This window comes from Magnolia sinica, chromosome 12 (assembly GCF_029962835.1).
Source record: "Magnolia sinica isolate HGM2019 chromosome 12, MsV1, whole genome shotgun sequence".
Lineage (NCBI taxonomy): Eukaryota > Viridiplantae > Streptophyta > Magnoliopsida > Magnoliales > Magnoliaceae > Magnolia > Magnolia sinica.
The window spans coordinates 30,250,049-30,269,100 of NC_080584.1; the positions used below are offsets into that span (position 1 = coordinate 30,250,049).

At 39.4% G+C, this 19,052-nt stretch overlaps 1 protein-coding gene across 2 annotated transcripts in view; it reads left to right on the forward strand.

The window, feature by feature from the left end:
- Positions 1-19,052, forward strand: part of LOC131221176 (protein FORGETTER 1) — a 171,253-nt gene that overhangs the window by 79,214 nt on the left and 72,987 nt on the right. For both annotated transcript variants that reach the window (XM_058216344.1, XM_058216343.1), the window contains exons 11-14: positions 580-705; positions 836-979; positions 1,082-1,181; positions 1,269-1,397. In XM_058216344.1, the coding sequence (XP_058072327.1) occupies positions 580-705; positions 836-979; positions 1,082-1,181; positions 1,269-1,397 (499 nt within the window). The remainder of the gene's footprint in view (positions 1-579; positions 706-835; positions 980-1,081; positions 1,182-1,268; positions 1,398-19,052) is intronic.

A 19,052-nucleotide genomic window follows, 5' to 3' on the forward strand; every position in this document is an offset into this window, starting at 1 on the left:
GAATTTTCTAGTGAGGGATTTTTTGCTAGCTGTCTAGTGTACACCTTGGCAGACAAAATTACAAGTAGAAGCTTAATACACTATTCCTAATTGGGATAGACAGCTTAATGCAGCTTTGTGGCTGTCATTTAGCGGGTCTGTCATTAGTGGTTGTCCTTTATTTTTTATAATCTATTATCATGGAGTCCATCATTTTAGTCTCTCATTTCCAATTCCATATTGGCTTCTATTGCCCTTGTCATAACCACAGGTTTGTTAATGAAACAGCATAGAGACATGGTACTAGAAATCATTGCCATTAATTTTTCTTACGCATATTCATGCAAACATTTTTTTAACACTGCTAAATTGTAGTGTTAATCCATAAATTCTCATTGGCTCACGCAATCAACTTCTGCCTAGTTCACTCACTAACTCTCTCTCTCTCTCTCTCTCTCTCTCTCTCTCTCTCTATATATATATATATATATATATATATATATATCTGTGTGTGTGTGTCTAGAGAGAGAGAGAGAGGCAGAAGTTATGGCATTTTATTTTGCTTTTGTTTGGGTTTGAACTTGTGCACTTGGTTCACAGGACATGTATACAAAGGCAGCAGAATTTTGGGCAGAATTACGGGTCGAATTACTTTCAGCGAGTGCATTTTCTGAGGAGAAGAAAAATCCTAATCCAGTGTGGCGACTGTACTGGGCAAGCCATCAGGTATACATTTTGTTTTCTATTAATTTTCAGATGTAAACCTCAATCATAAACTATTTGGTTCCTTTTCTATTCTTTAAAACAAAAGATCTTTTTCCTGTCTTACTTTGATGCTCTGATTGGGCTCTGGCAGCGTTTCTTCAGACACATGTGCATGTCAGCGAAGGTTCCTGCAGCTGTGAGGCTGGCGAAGCAAGCTTTGGTCGAAAACAAATGTGTTGTCATTGGTCTTCAGAGTACTGGAGAGGCAAGAACTGAGGAAGCTGTGACAAAATATGTATGGTTTTTTTTTTTTTGGTTCATGTTCACTTGGTGTTATATGCCTTTTCTTCTATTGCCCTCTAATTGTAAGTTTCCTGTGCACCTGGTCTTGAAACAGGGCCTCGAACTGGATGATTTTGTGTCAGGTCCTCGAGAACTTTTGCTAAAACTGGTGGAAGAAAACTATCCTTTGCCTCCAAAGCCTGACACTGGGCCAGGTCTGTAGTGTGCTACGTAAGTTTGTTTTGATACGAATTCGCTCATCTTCTTGCATGAAGAAATGTTTATTTGATCTGCTTATTCAGATGAAAGTGTTAAGGAGCTTCAACGAAAGAGGCACTCTGCAACTCCTAATGTCTCATTCAGAGGAAGGGTAAGAAAAGTTGCTAAATGGAAAGCTGAAAGTGATATTGACAGTGATGAGGAATCCCTATGTGAGTATCTTACAAACCTATTGTGGTCATGGTGCTGTTGAATTACTCCAAGCATGTCCATAGACTTGTCTTGCATGTATTGCAATACTTGTTAGGATGACATGTTTTTTCGCGGGCCGTTGTAAATTCTTACTCGGCATGTGTAAGCAAGGTAGCTTGTATTTCTGGTTTTCACATATCTCAGATATTGGAGACCTCTGATATCCAGAGATAAAATGTGTGCATGGATAGATACTTATACTGGCAAGTCTCCTTACATTACAGCTGCAATCCTGGGAAAGGTTGTGATTTTAATCAAATCATACACTTCTCACTGTTTACGTTAAAATGAACTAATTTCTTTTAAATTCACTGGTTGACTGTGATATATTTTAAACCTCTGAAGGAGTAACTAAACAACATTGAAAGTGACATTTTTTATCCTTGTTGAGTAAAATTGTGCCAAAAATATGCTACTTGGGCAATGGGATGAGTGTGAGTCTAGGTGTCATCACGGGTGTCAGGTTGGGCAAAATCAGCTTGTACAACATTGCAGGTTCACTATGTGGTATATTCATGTACCGTACCAGTCTGCTGAAGTCATGAAACCAAGCAAATCTTGTTACAGTAGGTGGTGGTGCACGGTAGAAAGGTGATACACCATATCACATTATATGTCTATGCATGTGTGTGTGTGTGTGCGTGCGTGCGTGCGTGCATATACATATACACACATGTGTGCATATACATTATATGTATATGCATGCGTATCAACATGTAAGTAAATGCTGTGTATTTATCTATATATATGTGTCTACAGTATGTATATTATATATCATCACCACCGTCATCACCTTTCTCTCAACAATCGATATTTGGGATATTTGTAATATTTCGATTCAAACCAGCATAAATCAGAAAGAAAAACTATTTTTGCCCAAAATTTTTTGGGAGTCTCTTCATAGTTGCATTCTAATAGCTCCACTTGAGTTGTTTTGCTTCAAAACACGAATTTGGTGGAAAGATCGTGATCAGAAAGGGATTTTGGAGCATAGTTTTTTCTTTGACAACATATTGTTTTGTGCCCTAAACATTGGAAAACTATTGCACATAGTTCTTTGTTTTTTATAATGTTTTGAGTTCTAAGCCTATAATCTTGTGTCTTTTAACATCTCCTTAAGTTTCACTAAAAATTCCACCAATTTCCTGAAGTTTCCCTAATTTTCCCTCAAATTATAATACATTGTGCGATACATCTACTTCCCAATGTTTCCCATGATATTTCCATATCTGATGGGTGCTGCTATACATTGGGTGATGCCAATAGTTCGTACATTGTCCACCAGATATAAACCTCTCTTTTACTTGGTCTCTTGGAACCAATCATGGAAGGGCCTCACATTTAAAGAAGCTCCCCACATGATATTTTAAAATTAGAAATTAAGAAGGTGAAATAAAGACTTCTATGGTGACTTAACCTGGACCGTTTGTTTCACTTGGTTCAGAAGGAGCCTTGCTTTGTAGTTAGAAAAGGAAGAAGGAAGAATGGAGGATTGTGAAAAATGGGATGTAATTTAGCATCCAAATACACTAAAACACACAAAAGCAAGTCCACTCTTCTCAATTCTCTCTGAATTTTATATAAAATCCAAAAGCCCCCTTAAAATGCTTCTTAAAAAATACTCACAGATCTCCTAAAACAGCCCCTAGCTAATTTCCAACAAAATCCTAACTAATCATGATTAACGCTCCTAGTCATGGCAAGTAGTTGCTAATCACAAGTAACCCCAACAACCTAAAACTAACTCTAAGGAGCTTTATAACTCTCCAACTAACCAATGCAAGACAGAAATTACAAAGATACTTTTGAAACTTTAAAGTTAAAAAAATACCTCTACTTAACCTCATTGTCTCACCTGTGCCTCACAGGAGCCACGGGTAGCACGATCCAAGCTGTCCAAGTAGGCCATAGCCACGTGCCCACATCATAGAGTTTAGATTCACCTTGAACAACTACAGGAAAGAAAAAGTGACCATGTGTTTCCTGATTAGATCAGCACAAGATAATCTGTTGTCCAATAGAATCACATAACTAAGCACCATCTTGCCCCAATCAAGCGATCAATTGGTGAGCAACCATGCACTATGTCCATATCATAAATGGAAAATCATTAAACACATGAAATGATTTTTAACTGTCTCAACTTGCAGCTTCCAACCAAAAGCAAGTTGGAACTTAGCATTGTAAATTGGAGTAAAACATAAGAAAAGAAAAAACATCTTAACATCCATGGATATGTATTTTGATTTGTCTAATTGGAGGTGAGCCTTCTTCAAGAGCATTTGTTATGTGTATGCCAAATGAAATTCCAACTTCGAAGTTACCGCCACCACCTAGGTACTTAACATTCTTCACACAAAATTCATCAACGATTCTACTCGTCAGAAGCCATGGATAATTGAACTATATTATCCCTTGCTGTCAATTGGTTGGGCTAGCCTGAGGGCTCTTGGGCATGGCCTACCTCAGGCTGGGATTGAGTTGTCGTGTCCAGTCTAAAATTTCAGCCCATTTAGTTATAGAGCCGCTCTCTTGCCATGTCTAAGAGCTTGTTGGCTCAGAGAAATGCTCCAATTCTCTTTAAGCATTGTAAGTTGTAGTCCTTTTAGTTGCATTGGGTAACCTCGACAGTCCAGTAGATTGATCCAGCCTTATTTTTTGTACCCATCCTTGTTTCCAACCCCCAGATGGGATGGTTAGGATTGCCTAACAAAGGTGTTTGAATTATTATTATTTATTTGCTGAATGGCCCTGCCGGGGGGGGGGGTGCAGTGTTTGTTGGGACAAGGCTATTTCTGATGATTAAAAAAAAAAAAACTTTTTTCTACTCTACATCACCATTTTGCGATTAGGGTTTAGTTTTGCCTTGGGCTATATATAGTCTCTCTTTGGATGGTTGGTTGGTCTCGTGGTTTTATCAAATTCACCTTTTCTCCTCTTTGAGAAAATACTCTTTGCTAGCATGTGATTAGTTGCCTTTGAATCTTAGCATTTGTTTTCAAATCTCTTTTCTCCTTCACAATGCATGCAGATGTTTCCATTTGTGTCACTTTATGAATAGAAATGTATCATATGAACATCTGCTTCTTGTTTTAGGTGCAAAATTGTGAGTTGTAGTAGGAATCATATTGCACCACCAAACACATGAAGGGAAGCTGAATTTGGCACTTTTCCAAAGGCATACTCATAAGTTAGTTGATTGTTGAGGACAGGAGTAGGCTTATGATTGACCAGACTGACAGCTGCAAATCGTAAAACACATTGTAGTGGAACCTCGCTTTGAGAAAGTAGAGTTACACCATTCTGTCAAATGCATCTATTTTCTCTTAAGAGTTGACATTTTGCTGAGGTGTATAGGGATTGAAAAGCTGTCAAGTAATACAATTGGTGGCAAGACCATAAACAAATATCTTTAATGCATTCTCTCCAGCACCATCACTGTGAGAAATATTGATTATCTTAGCAAACATGTTTTAAGAAATTTTCTTGAAACAAATAAAGCACCCAAAGAAATCTGACTCCCGGTGTAGATGATAAAGCCCTAAGTAGGGCTATAATATATATTTTTTGGAGCAGCAATGAAATTTATTGAAAAAGTGGTCAAAGAGAAGATGTTACACCCAGAAATGATGATCGATTATCTCAAGGCAAAGCATATGCCTCAAACCCGAACTTCAACAAATTGGTTCCTATTAGAACCTTGGAAAATTTTGAGTCTCGTAGTCCACAATAAACAGTCTCATTCAGCTATGACAAAAGGCAATGTTCAACTGTTGTGTTCCTACCAGATTGACCAAAGGATGGCTAGTAGTGATAGGCGCCAGAGAGATTTCAATTTTCCTCCCAATTGAATGCCATGTGAAACTTGGAGTTAGTCTTGGATCCACTGTGGTATCAACCAATGAACACCAAACTGGTTGAAAAATTTGCTCCAAATGATGATAGACTATTCAGAATGCAAAAGTAGGTGTCGTTCCTAATTATGAAGAGAGCGAGTATGCCATAGTGATAACCATATTCCCATTCCTTGGGTTGTCTATAGTGAGAACTTTATCCCTTTCTACCAGGCAACTGAAGGCCATAACTGTAGTTGGACCAAGGTATTTCCATCTGTATTTGATCAGACTCGGAGTAGGGTCATTCTATTGGGAGTCGCTGCTAAAGGGAGTAGAATGATCTGACTGAGAAGATCTATTATAGTTGTGGTTCTGCTTTCACTCCATGTTGATTCAAGCACGCCCAAAGAGGCCAATAAAATTCTTCAGTTTCTTCATCTTTCAATGTTCTTCCGAATATAGGTGACCAAGCAACTTACCTCCATTTCTATTATAGAACTGTGAAATCGTAATTTGTCTCATTGGGAGCTGGTATAACCTAGGGAATGTTTGGCATAGGTATTTAAAAAAAAAAAAATAAATTATTATTTTAATTTATTTACTTTTTTAGGTTTTGCATTTTTATTTTTTGAAATGTGATGATAATTTTATCAAATGGATGAAACAAAAGCACTCAACAAAAGAGAGTAATACAACTACAAGCCAGCATCCATGCTGGACTACTAGCGCCCAATAAACTGAACAAAAAGCCAACTCAAAAGAGCACAATCACCGAACAAGCTGCTGGTCAACTACTTACCACTAACATAACTGCTATACCTATCTATCACAGTGAGAGTGCTACTTTCTGCAACTGTACCCAACTTGGTGAGCTGATCAGCCTCCGAATTGGTCTCACATGGAATGTGAACAAGAGGAAAATCCCTGCTATGGCAAAGTTCCTGAGCCTCCTCTATAAGTAATATGCCAAGGATAAAGCCCGTCATTCCCCAAGAAATGCATTTTTTGTGTCACCTCAAATATGACTTGGTCAAAGTTGAAACGGACTGCAATCTTTATAGCATGGAGCATACCTGAACTTTCTGCAACAGTTGAGTGAGTCACTCCAATCAGCCCCACTAATTCCACTAACACTGAACCATCAGTGTCCTGCACAATGCTCCCTATTCAGCCAGCCCATGATTTCTAAAGGAGCTGCTGTCAAAATTAGTTTTAATATATCCAACAGGAGGCAGCTTCCATGTGTCACACTATGATGCACCATGCCACCCATGGAATCCTCTTTCCAGTTATTTATTACATAGAAGCTGAGTGCCCCTTGAAAGTGGGTTCCATCCAAGTGATTCCAAAATGCCACCAATCTACAACACCTCCTGACAGCTGTGTATCCTCCCAAAATTGGATCCATTCTCCACCCATTTTCTGCACAATTGCCATGAAGCACATCAGCTCTACTTGGAATACAGATATGATCATAAAAAAACTAAATATAAAATAGAAAGCCAGGAGTCAAGGGGATACAAGAGGGTCCCTTGGATTACAATGAACCATAAACAGTGGATAATCTGCTCTTTTTATCAGATAAGCAGAGATGAAGTTCACTATGTTTGCTCATTTGACAACAAGAACAAAAGGTGGTGCCATCCCTTTCTTCATCCTTCTCTTTATCATTGTCAATATCTTCACACTATGATGATTTGTCAAAAAAAAAAAAAAAAACAAAAAAACTTCTCACTAGGATGTCTGAGGCGCATGCGCGTAGAAGCCAATGTTCAAAATATTGGTATCGTGTTACGTATCGCATCCTTCGGATACAGATACATATCAGTTATCGGATTGGATATATTGTTTGTATCAAGATAATGTATCACACTTTTTGGGAGACATGGGGAAACATTGGGAAAATAGTTGATTTTTTCAATGAAACTTCAGATGTTGTTAAAAAAGACCTTAATACACACTTTCAAACGGTGACATCTCAAGAAAGAAGTGCGCATAATACATTTCCTTTATATAGGGTCCTAAGCTATGTGTGTTCTGATTGAACTAATGCAACTTTATTCAAATTGAATGCATAACATTTAGAGTGTATGTGATGATCATTTCATCAAACACTCCTAAATACTTCAAAATTAGTCTCAATTGACAGTTGGTTCAAGGAAAATTTCAAAAAAAATTTATATTTTAATATTTTTTAAATTAATTTTTAATTAAAAATGATATTTGTGTTTTGAAAATTGACAAGGACTTAACAAATCAGTAGATCAGCCATGATAGATGCTTGATTGCATGTTTGGAGTGCAACATTACAAGCAATTTGGGCGAAATTGGGTAAATTTGGAGTTTCCCCAAATCGGACCACGTGCACTCAAATTTCGAAATTGGAGTGCTTGTGATGATCATTTCATCAAGTACTCCTAAATACTTCTAAATTAGTCTCAATTAACAGCTGATTGAAGGAAAATTTCAAAAAAATAAAAATAAAAATGGAGAACATGAAGAACCAATGAATATCGAAATCAAAGCTCTAACTAAATGATTTTTCATGCAAAACATGGAGAACCAATGTATTTGTAATCGTTTGATTCTGATTTAACATAATTTTAACAAAAATAGGGATTAGAGATGGAAAATACTTATCGGATCGAACATGCAAGATATATCAGCACTACCTATGCGTTCGTATCGCACAGGTGGGATACAAGATATATCGTGGGATGTATTGGCCGATATCGTTGACATCTAAAAATTGGTAGAAGCTTTAAGATGAGATGTAGCTGATTGTGCCATAGCTAGATGAGTACCTTCCTCCTTATTCCATTCACATAGCTCCCCTACTTTATTCCCTCGTGCTAGAAGTTGACCACCTTGAATATCAGTTACATGCAGTGTTCGAAATATCGGTATCGCTTTACGTATCACATCCTTGGGATATAGATACATATTGGTTATCATACGGGATATATATCATTTGCGCGTAATTTATCGCACTTTTTGGGAAACATGGGGAAACATTGGGAAATTTGTTGAAATTTTCAATGAAACTTCAGGGATTTTAAAAAAAATAAAATAAAATAAAATAAAATTAAAAAAAAAAAACATTAGTACACTTTTAAATAATATCTCAAAAAAGAAACTCACATAATAGGGTTCCTTTGTATAGGGTCCTAAGCTCTGCATTGTCTGACTAAACTAATACAGCTATATTCAAATTGAGTGCTTAACACTTAGAGTTTATGTGATGATCATTTCATCAAAAACTCCTAAATACTTCGAAATTAGTCTCAATTGACAGTTGGTTGAAGGGAAATTTCGAAAAAAAAATATTTTAATTAATTTTTAATTAAAAATGATTTTTATTTTCTGACAATTGGCAAGGACTTAACAAATCAGTAGAGCAGCCCTCATACATGCTTGATTCATGTTTGGAGCGCAACATTGCAAGTAATTTGGGAAAATTTGAAATTTCCCCAAATTAGACGACCTATACTCAAATTTCAAAATTAGAGTGTATGTGATGATTATTTTGTTAAATACTTCTAAATACTTCGAAATTAGTCTCAATTGACAGTTGATTGAAGTAAAATTTTGAAACAAAACATTGAAAACATGAAGAACCAATGGATATCGAAATTAAAGCTCCAATTCTATGATTTTTCATGCAAAACACGAAGAATCAATGGATTTGTAACCATTTGACAAGGATTTAATGTAATTTCAATAAAAAAAAAGGATCAGAAATTGAAAATACTCACATAATAAAAAAATGTGGGATATATTGGCACTACCTATGCGTTTCATATCGCATAGGTGGGATACGAGATATATCATGGGATATATCGGCCAATCTCGTCGATATTTAATAGATTGGTTATATGAAGACCCACTAGTTGAACTTAATGAACTTCTATATTCATGCGTAAATATTTGATCTGAGAACAAATTCTTTAGAATAAAAGGATCATGCAGAACATGCCATGAGGCATACAACACAACTTGATTTGGGAAGAGTCACGTCGCCTACATTGGTAATTGGCAATCTAGTGCCATCACTAAGTTGGGGTGAGCTAGGTACTTGCATCAAATGTCATGCGATGTCTTTGGTTGGTTTGTAGAGCTGGTGGAGACTGTAGTGTTTGTGAGTGATCTATGGTTCAATCCCTAGCTGTCTTACCTTGTAAGACCTTACTGTATTGGAAGTATCTAAGTTACCAAAAAAAAAAAAAGAAGAAGAAGAAAAAGTCTTATGATATGTTGTGCCTATGTTAATCATGACATTACGACCAAGGCAAGTGGCGGACAGCGGGATAGATTGGATACGTAATGAAATGTTAAGGGCCAGTTTGGGCGGTGGGATTAGAAGGGATTTAGGTGGGATGGGATTCATCTGGTTCCGTGCCAATTCCACTCTATGTTCGGAAAGAATTGGAAAAGCTTGGAAGTTGATCAGATGGAATCGCATTGCGTCCGTGCTAATTTCACTCAATGTTAGTAAGTTGTGTAGGTCCCACCATGATGTGTGGGCTATATCCACACCGTCCATGCATTTATCGAGATTATTTTAGAGCATGGGCTAAAAAATCAGATAAATCTAAAGCTCAAGTGGACCCCACCATAGAAAGCAATGAGGATTGAATACTTACCGTTGAAAACTTCTTTGGGGCCACATAAGTTTTGGATCTACCTCATTTTTAGGCCCATGCCATAAAATGAGGTTACAAAACAAATGAATGGTTTAGATATAACACATGTATGTTATTCTCAATAATTTCAAATGATAGTGGGTATATTTATTCGTTGTACCACCGTATTACCAACAAAGCATTGCATTAATCTTATCCCATGGGAACAGGGGACAATCCCTGCCATGGGTAATAATTATATTTTTTTGAATCCCATCCCACCTAATCCCTTTTAATCCCACCGCCCAAACAGGCCCTAACAGGATTGGGAGGCAGAGTTAAGAGGGCTTAAGTTAAGATGTAAGAAAGTGAAGGTCGACATCATAATGGTGCAAGAGTCTGTGCTTTAGGCTCTCTCCAATTACGCTCAATTCTATTTGGGGGATTAAGCATAAAGATTGGGTCGCGAGGGGTAGTGTTGCTTGGAAAAAGATTGATTCTTTCTCTATATCCTTTTTTTTTTTTTTTTTGGTGCAAGATCTTTTGTCTGGGTGCCAACGGGTAATGTCTTCAGTTTATGGCCTGTGTTTGAAAAGTCTACGCAATCTTTCATGTTGCAATTTACCCGATTGGGTAAATTGCAACCAGTTGGTGGACCTGCCCTTGGGTGGGGCTAGATTTACTTGGTCAAATGGGTAGGAGCATTTTGCTATGTCTCGTTTGGATAAATTTTTTGTCTTAGAAGATAGGATTGGAAAATTCCGTTTGGTGAGCCAAGTGGTCTCTCGAGGGTGGCCTTTAATCATGTTCCTATCATTCTTTAAGTGTTGAAAGAAAATTGGCATCCAAGAGCCTTTAGACTCGAAGCGGCATGGCTAGAGATAGACGATTTTGAGTAGTTGGTGGTAGATTGTTGGGGATCTTTTGCAGTGGATAGATATGCTGGTTTCAGATTATGCTGGAAGCTAAATTATTGAAAGAAGAGCTAAAAGACGTCCTTGGCACGAGGGAGGCAGAATTTGAAAAAAACCCTGAAGAGATCCACGAGCCGGATCTTGTAAAAGAGTGGTATTCTTTCAGTGGAAGGTAGAGATGAGAGGAACGTCCTATATCTTAGATATGCACCATAGGATAAAGAAGAAATAGATCAAATGGCGTCAGAAGTCTAGGGCAATATGGCTTAAAGGGGGCGACAAGAATACTCACTTCTTTCACAATATTGCTAGTGCTCGGGCTCACAGTAATAGGATTTATAGCCTGTTGATTAATGGTTCTCAAACCTTAGGCAAGGATAAAATTTGTGATTCTATTACTTCTTATCACATGGATCTATTGCCCGTTGACAAGTGGGGGAGATCAAGATTTGATAATATTCAGTTTAACAAGATTCCCGACGACGAAGCTTCATCATTTGAAAAGCCTATATTGAAGGAAGAAGTATGTGCAGCAGTGCTGTCAATGTGTGGGTATAAGGCCCTCGACGTCGATGGTTTCCCCATTCTCTTCTTCCAGAGGTTTTGGCACATTGCTAGAAGGGACGTCGTGAATTTTATAACAGAGTTCTCTGAGAGAGGTCGTTTATCTTGTGAGCTTGGGGCTTCCCTCATTGTATTAATCCCTAGGGTGGAGGGGGCTGAGCAACTAAAAGATTTAAGGCCAATCAGTCTCATAGGAGCACCCTAAAAGATTTTAGCGAAGATCCCTCCTAGATTCAAGGAGGTTCTTCCTAAAGTGATCTTGGATAATCAATGTGCTTTCATTACATGAAGACAAATCCTGGATAGTGCCTTGGTGGCCTATGAGTGTATGGATTCTAGGCATAAGGAGAAGAAGGGTGGGTTAGTTTTGCAAGCTGAACATGGAGAAAGCTTACGATAATGTTGGCTGGGAATTCTTGGACTATATGCTTAATAGGGTCGGTTGCGGCTAGAAATGGAGTGGATGGATTAGATCTTGTGTTCAATCTCCATTCTACTCTATCCTTCTCAACAAATCTCCAAAAGGACACTTTTAGTCTTCAAGAGGGCTAAGACAGGGGGACCCCTTATCCCCATACTTGTTTGTTGTGATTGGAGAAGTTCTTAGCACGATGCTCCTTAGAGGTACGGAAAACGGCCTGTTCTGCGGTTTCAAAGTTGCAGGCGATGAACTCTAGATTACTCATCTTCAGTACGCGGGCGGCACTTCACTTTTCTATGAGGCAGAGGCGAATGCATTTGATAACCTTTGTAAATTAATAGTGTGTTTTGAAGTGGTTCGGGTTTGAAGATTAATGTTGCAAAATCAGAAATGCTTGGTATTCATTTTGGGGGGTATAGCTCTAGTTGTAAGTTTTGTTCTTTCCCTTAGACGTATCTTGGGTTGGAACTTTGTATTAGGAAGCCGGTATACATCCTTGGGAGGCCGTTTAACTCTTATTAAGACGTCTTTCTCCAATATGCTCATATACTTTATTTCTCTATTTAAATGCCCAAAGTTTGTTCTATTGAGACTTGAAAGGCTAAGGCATGACTTTCTTTGAAAGGGCGCTAGCAAAGGGAAAAGCTTCATCTTCTCAAATGGGACGAGGTGTGCAAGCCGATCAAAGAGGGAGGGGTGGGAATTAAACCCTTGGGGGACATGATATACATCTTTGCATCCTTTGGGGGTCTTCTTAGTCAGGTCCTCTTATAACCTTCTTCGGCCTCCTGAAATTCAGCCACAAGAAGCTTATGCTTTCCATTTATGGTGATGTTTAAGGTGGCATCTTTTACATAGTAGGTGGGTAGGCAAAGAGTGCTTACTATAGACAACTTTAAAAAAGAGCTATGGTCATTCCAAACATGTGCGGGTTGTGTTGCTGCAACGCCAAATCTATTGATCATCTCTTCGTTTTTTGCCCCTTCTCTAACAAGGTTTAGGATCTTGTTCTCTCCCTCTTGGAGGTGCAGTGGGTCATGCTGTCTTATGTTAGGGAGCTTCTTTAGGCATGGCATGGAGGCTTTAGTGAGAAGGTCAGGAGGGAAAGATGGCTCATGACATTGTCGGCAGTTTGGTGGATCTTATGGGGCAAAAGGAACCAGAGATTCTTCCGGGATACTTCGAAGTCTCTTCAGGAGATTGTGGAAATCATTATGTTGTCATTTTCGAATTGGGTTGTTTTTTGTGCTAAGCACTAGTTTGGGTGTCTTTTGGTGTTTTTGTTTTCCCTAGTATTCTTTTCTTGCTTTGCTTTGGCCACATGCCTTCAATAAATTTCTCCATTACACTTTTAAAAAAAAAGATAGACAAGTTTGCTTGGAAGGTGGATTTGGAGTGGAAGGGGGAAGAATGTGGAGGGAGTTGGTAGCCTCCAAGTACAGTAATCAGAAGTGCTGGTGGTTCGTAAAGAGTTTTTCATTGTATAGGGCCTTGGCTATATGGAAAATGGATCTTTTAGCGAGTTGGGCTATCCATGTAAAGGCAACTTTGGTTACTCTTCTTGTTTGGTTTTGTATTCTTTGCTTGTTCCTTGCAATCTTTTTAATAAAGTGGCTATTATCTCTTCAAAAAATATGTTGTGCCTGTGTTAGGATACGAATTAGTTCCACTTAAGATTCAAGGTTACAATAGTCATGGCAGAACATACTCAGACTGAAATTCCTGTGGATTGCAATATAGCTGCTAAGGGCGGTGTTTCTTTTTTGTTCACTAATATTGTAAAGCTCATGTTCACGGCTAGACTATCAAAACTCAGATGGCTGCTAAAACAAATGCATAGTTGGTAACTAAGCCTTAACAATCTTGGAAAAGAAAAATACATAGAACCCCAACAAGCTTGATGGTGTGGAAAGTAGGTTGTCCACTGTGACCAAGGTATTCCATATCAGTAATAATGGTTGTAACGGTCACCACCATTTCCGATACAAGTATTGGCCGTAACGGCCAATACAGGGGCTTAACAACCGTTACAACCCTTGTAATGGTTGAAAGAAAAATTTTGCTCGAAAAATTCTAAAAAAATATTTAGAAAATCTAAACTAAGGCAAATATTCCAAATACATATTCGTGTTTTTTTTTTTTTAATTTATTTATATTTTTATATTTTATATTTTTTATTAAGTAGTGTAACGGTCCACTCTTTAGTAAGAGTGTTGTATTTGGTTGTCTGGTGAATTTATAAACACGATTATGTGTCGCCAATATTTACACATCACAATCAAGCCTTAAAACTAGAAATCGGGAAAAAAAAGCATAAATACCACTTTTTTAGATTTTTTGAAAAAATGTCCCTTGAGCTTCTGTTCACCCAAATTGCTCAATCTGTGGTTTTGATCATAAAAACTATAGTAAGAGTGGTAGAAATCTATTGTAAAATAATGTACAAATGTTTTTGGAATGAGAAAAATTAAAATTTGAGGAGAAAATTGATTTAAATAAAAAAAAAAGGGATGTTTGTTAACCTTTATGGGGGTAACAGTTGTTATGCCTCATAGTAGCAGTTACGGCCGATACGGTCGCAAAAAACCAACCGCCCCATTTCAACCCCATATTGTGTAACGGTCACGGCCTTTACCTATACGTATAGGCATTTACAACCGTATCGTAATAGGTACGGAACACCTTGATTGTGACTAAGTAACTATTACCACAACTAAATTGATCTCTACAAGTAGAATATCTGCTACAAGATTACTGCCATGTTGAGCAATGACTGTAGAAGAGATACATGGATTCTTAGGAGGATAAACTAGCTTCCCGACTGAGAAGAGAGCTCATAGCTCGTAGTTATGAAAGGTGGGAAAAGGATGAGGATGCTTTTATAAGGATAAATAGAAGAGTCATTTTTTTGGGAAAAGGATATGGATATTCACCGATATAACATGAGAGTAATTTTTCGGTCTAAGCCCATTAAGCGCATAGGGAACTTTTGCCCTAGTCCCGAATTGCTTTTTGTTTTTTTTTGGGAATGCATCACACGTACAAGTCACCTAAATATTCGGAGATGGAGGAATCACTCTTCAATGCTTGGAGTTGGAACTTCGAATTGTGTTAGCCTCCTATGCATGAGATGACTTTTCAGGAGGAACCCATGTGGCATGAATTGTGTTTAGGCAGACCACCTGAGTTGATACTTCTTCAGTGAAGTAACAACAATTCTAGGAGTGGTTGGTTTGTTTTTAACAAAATTTGATGTGACACGTCATATATTTTGGGATCCATGACATCAGTTGAGCAAAAAAAGTGAGTTGGAGGAGTAGAGCCATCGATGGAGGCTTGTCTACTATGACTGAGTCAGCTATTACCATAACTAAATTGACTTCTACAAGCAGAATATCCACCACGAGATTAATGCCTCGTTGAGCAATGAAAGTAGAAGGGATACGTTGATTCTTTGGTGGATAAACGAGCTTCCTGACTAAGGAGAGCCCGTAGTTCTTCAATGGTGGGAAAAAGGACGTGGATGTTTTTGTAAGGATTAATAAAGGAGTCCTTTTTTTTTTGTTTGTTTGTTTGTGAAAAGGATATGGGCATTCACATATATAACAAGAGAGTCATTTTTGGTCCAAGCCCAGTGAGTGCATGGGGAACCTTGTCCTTGTCGAGAACTGCTTGCTGTATGTTTGCAAAAGCATCGCATATATAAGTAAGTTTTCCTAAATATTCAGAGATGGAGGAGTCACTCTTCAACGCTTGGAGTGTGGACTTTGAATTTGTGTCGGCCTCCTAAGCTTGAGATGACTTTTCTAGACTTGACTCAACTCGGGTTTCTAATTTCTATCATCTCTAACCCTACCCGCCGCACCCCACCACGACCCGATCCCAAAATCTCTCTCCCTCCCTCATCCTCCTCATCTTCCAAGCTCGACAACCACCCACCACCATCACCCTCCTCCTCCTCTCTCTCCTCTCTACTCTCTTGGTCTCTCCCTTCCTCATCTCTCAATCCGACTCGGTGCCAACTCGACCCAACTCGGTACTTCTGACCGGATTGGACTCGGTTCGGATCGGTCTAGGCCAGATCGGACTCAGATCGAGTCAGGCATGCTGGACTCGGTATCGAGTTGGATCAAGTTCGGGGCAGGCCAGACCGGTCTTGGATCGAGTCAGGCATGCCGGTCGTATGCTTTTTCTATATCTAGCTTGCACATTATACCACTTTGCTTCTCTCTATATCCGGAATCGATACATTCATGAGCAACCAAAGCACTATCGAGCATTTGTCTGCCCAACATGAAAGCCTTTTCCACAATCACCTTTGCTCTCCCCCTGATCCGCAAGGTTAGGATTTTGGCTATAATTTTGTAAGGGCTCCCTATTAGACCAATAGGACAAAAATCTCTAAGATGCTCAACTCCTCTTGTCTTAGGGATGAGAGCAATGAAAGAAGCTCCGATCTCCACAAACAATCTGGTACACTCATAAAATTCATTCACAAAATCCATAACGTCCACTTTGAGAATATGTCAAAACATCTAGAAGAAGGCTATCAGAAAGCTATCCGGCCCGGAATCTTTTCTCCACACATGGAATCTATAGCGGCTTTGACTTCCTCTAAAGAAAACAGAGCTTCGAGAGAGGCTACGTCGTCTTGTGAGAGCTTATTGAAGGCCAAATTATCAAGTTGCGACCTACTCCATGGTTCGACAGAAAGCAATTTATTGTAGAAAGTCACAATGGAGTCACAAATTTTCTTTTTGCTCGTGATCCTTTCTTTGTCAACCACCAAGCTAACTATACGGTTACACCTTGCCAGGGCACGAGCTATACTATGGAAATAACGAGTGTTTTTGTCGCCCTCTTTGAGCCACACCTGTCTTGATCGTTGTTGCCACTGGATTTCCTCTTCTTTCAAACATTTAGCATAAGACACATTGAGAACAACCCTTCTATCCCTTTCCTCCTCCGACAAAGATCCCGACTCTTCTAATAAATCGAGATCGTGAATTTCTTTCTCCATGTTCTCGAACTTTGCCTCTCGGGCCCGAGTGATTCTTTCTTCTAGGCCTTCATTTTTTCTTTCAACAACTTAAGCTTCCTACATAACCAGAACCTGGCAAATCCTTCTACATGAAGAGAACTCCATCCTGCCACCAACTACCTAAAGCCTTCTATCTCAGCCCATGCCAGCTCAAACTTAAAAGGTTTTGGCCCCCAATTTTCCGGTGCCACTTCCAATAGGATGGGTCGATGATCCAAGACAATTCTAAGCAAACCGTGTTGACAAACCAGTGGATATTTATCAATCCATTCTAGGGATACTAGGAATCTGTCTGGCTGCGACAAAATAGCGTTTTGCTGCCCATTGGACCACATGAAGCTACCCCCTCCATATGCAAATCCACCAAATCATTCTTGCAACCCAATCAATAAAATTCCTTACATTGGTGGTTATCCGACTGCCATTAGATTTTTCACGAAGGAACCAAACCGCATTAAAATCTCCACCCACACACCATGGGGCATTCCATTTTGGCCTAACTGTTTGAAGCTCCTCCCAAAATAGATTCCTACCATAACTAGAACAAGGACCATAAACTACTGTAAAAATCCACTGCCTCCTAGAAGAAACTTCCCGCATCAAAACAGAAAGGGAAAAACTTCCCAGAAAAGCATCCACTTTCGACCAGATATTAGAATTCTTAGCTAAAGCAACCCCCCCGCAACACTTGTAACGTCAACCGTAGTCCATTCCTTATTCTTCACCTCCCATATAGAATCGATCATGCCTGTTAATAGCTTGAAGCTTTTTTTCCTGCACTTCGATGATCTATGCTTTGACCTTCTTGCAAACTTTCCGTATCTAAGCCCTCTTGAACTTACAACCCAACCCTCTGGCATTCCATGAGAGAATAATCATTGGCAACTAACTTTACCTGACCTTTCCCTGTCGAATCGTAATTGATAGAACATTCAAGGATGAGGAGTTATCTCCATCCCTTGGGGATTTTTTCTTCGCCATCTTGATTTCCTGTAGTTTCTGGGCAGCTCTACCTCTGATGAGGAGTTTTCTCCATCCCTCGAGGATTGCTGTCTACCAACTCCTTCCCTACCTGTGAGTTTGACCAACCAAGGATTGGCGGTTAGGAGGCTGGAATTTGCGTGATCATGATGGCATCTTCCAGAGATGTTTCCGGCCCCAAATCTATTGCACTAGCATCTTTCATTGGCTTTAGTCCTTGCTTTACACCTGGAAATCCAAAGACACACCCACAGATCCTCAGGGGTTTGACTTCCCAAGCACCTCGACATCTCCTCTAGAGTTGATTCCTTTGCCGAAAGAATCTAGAGGCAAGATGATTCGAAAGGGATGACCCCCTTTTCCTTGCGCTCTTTTGGCCTTGCTTCTAGGTCGGATTGGGTAAAAGTAAATGAGGGGCAAACGGGTCGTGAATAAGTAGGGAAAGGTCCCCATGCGGGATGACTAATGATATGTGCCGAAAAGTTTGAAAAGTCAGCATGTGAGTCGTTGTTGGCATGTATCATTCTCACAAAGCGCTCCGCACGGGCCGGAGAGGGTACGATCGCCATTAAAAGGTCTACTAGCAAGCTGCCACTTGGCACTTCTAGAACTTCACCCTCCTTGAGATCAGCTCCCATCCACGTGTAGACAGACGCCACACTTTTGGTGCTTGGAATGACACATGTGCCAAGGGAGGAGATTTCGTCTAAACAAGTAACCGGCTCGGTGAAAGAACTTGTAGCGAAGCTACCATCTGTTAAGAAATCCCTGTTTGAATCAGGTTCGGGGCCCAAACCGATAGCCAACACTTGGTTCGTAGTTGTGCACGAGAGCGCTGCATCACCTATAGAATATGGAGCCACATAACTCGCATCAGCATTCGTTCGTATTCCACCTACCCTGTCATTTCCAATCAAATGCTTACACATCACTTCCCCTAGAACCGGTGCTCCGCTGTTGCACCGGCCATGTACTCCACCTCTCATCTCTCGATGGTACTGCTGCCCATACACTACTTCTGGCTCCCGATGTCTCCAAATGTCCCCCCATGTTGTTGGGGATTGTCCTATCTCTTCCTTTTGTATTCCGCCTCAAGCAAAGCATCCCCTACAACGATCAGAAAAGATCTTACTATCTACGATATGGTGAGCAATTCAATACAATCTGAACACTTAGGATTTGCTATACAATAATGATTTTGACAACATTGGGCATAAGAGAATTTGGACAGGATGA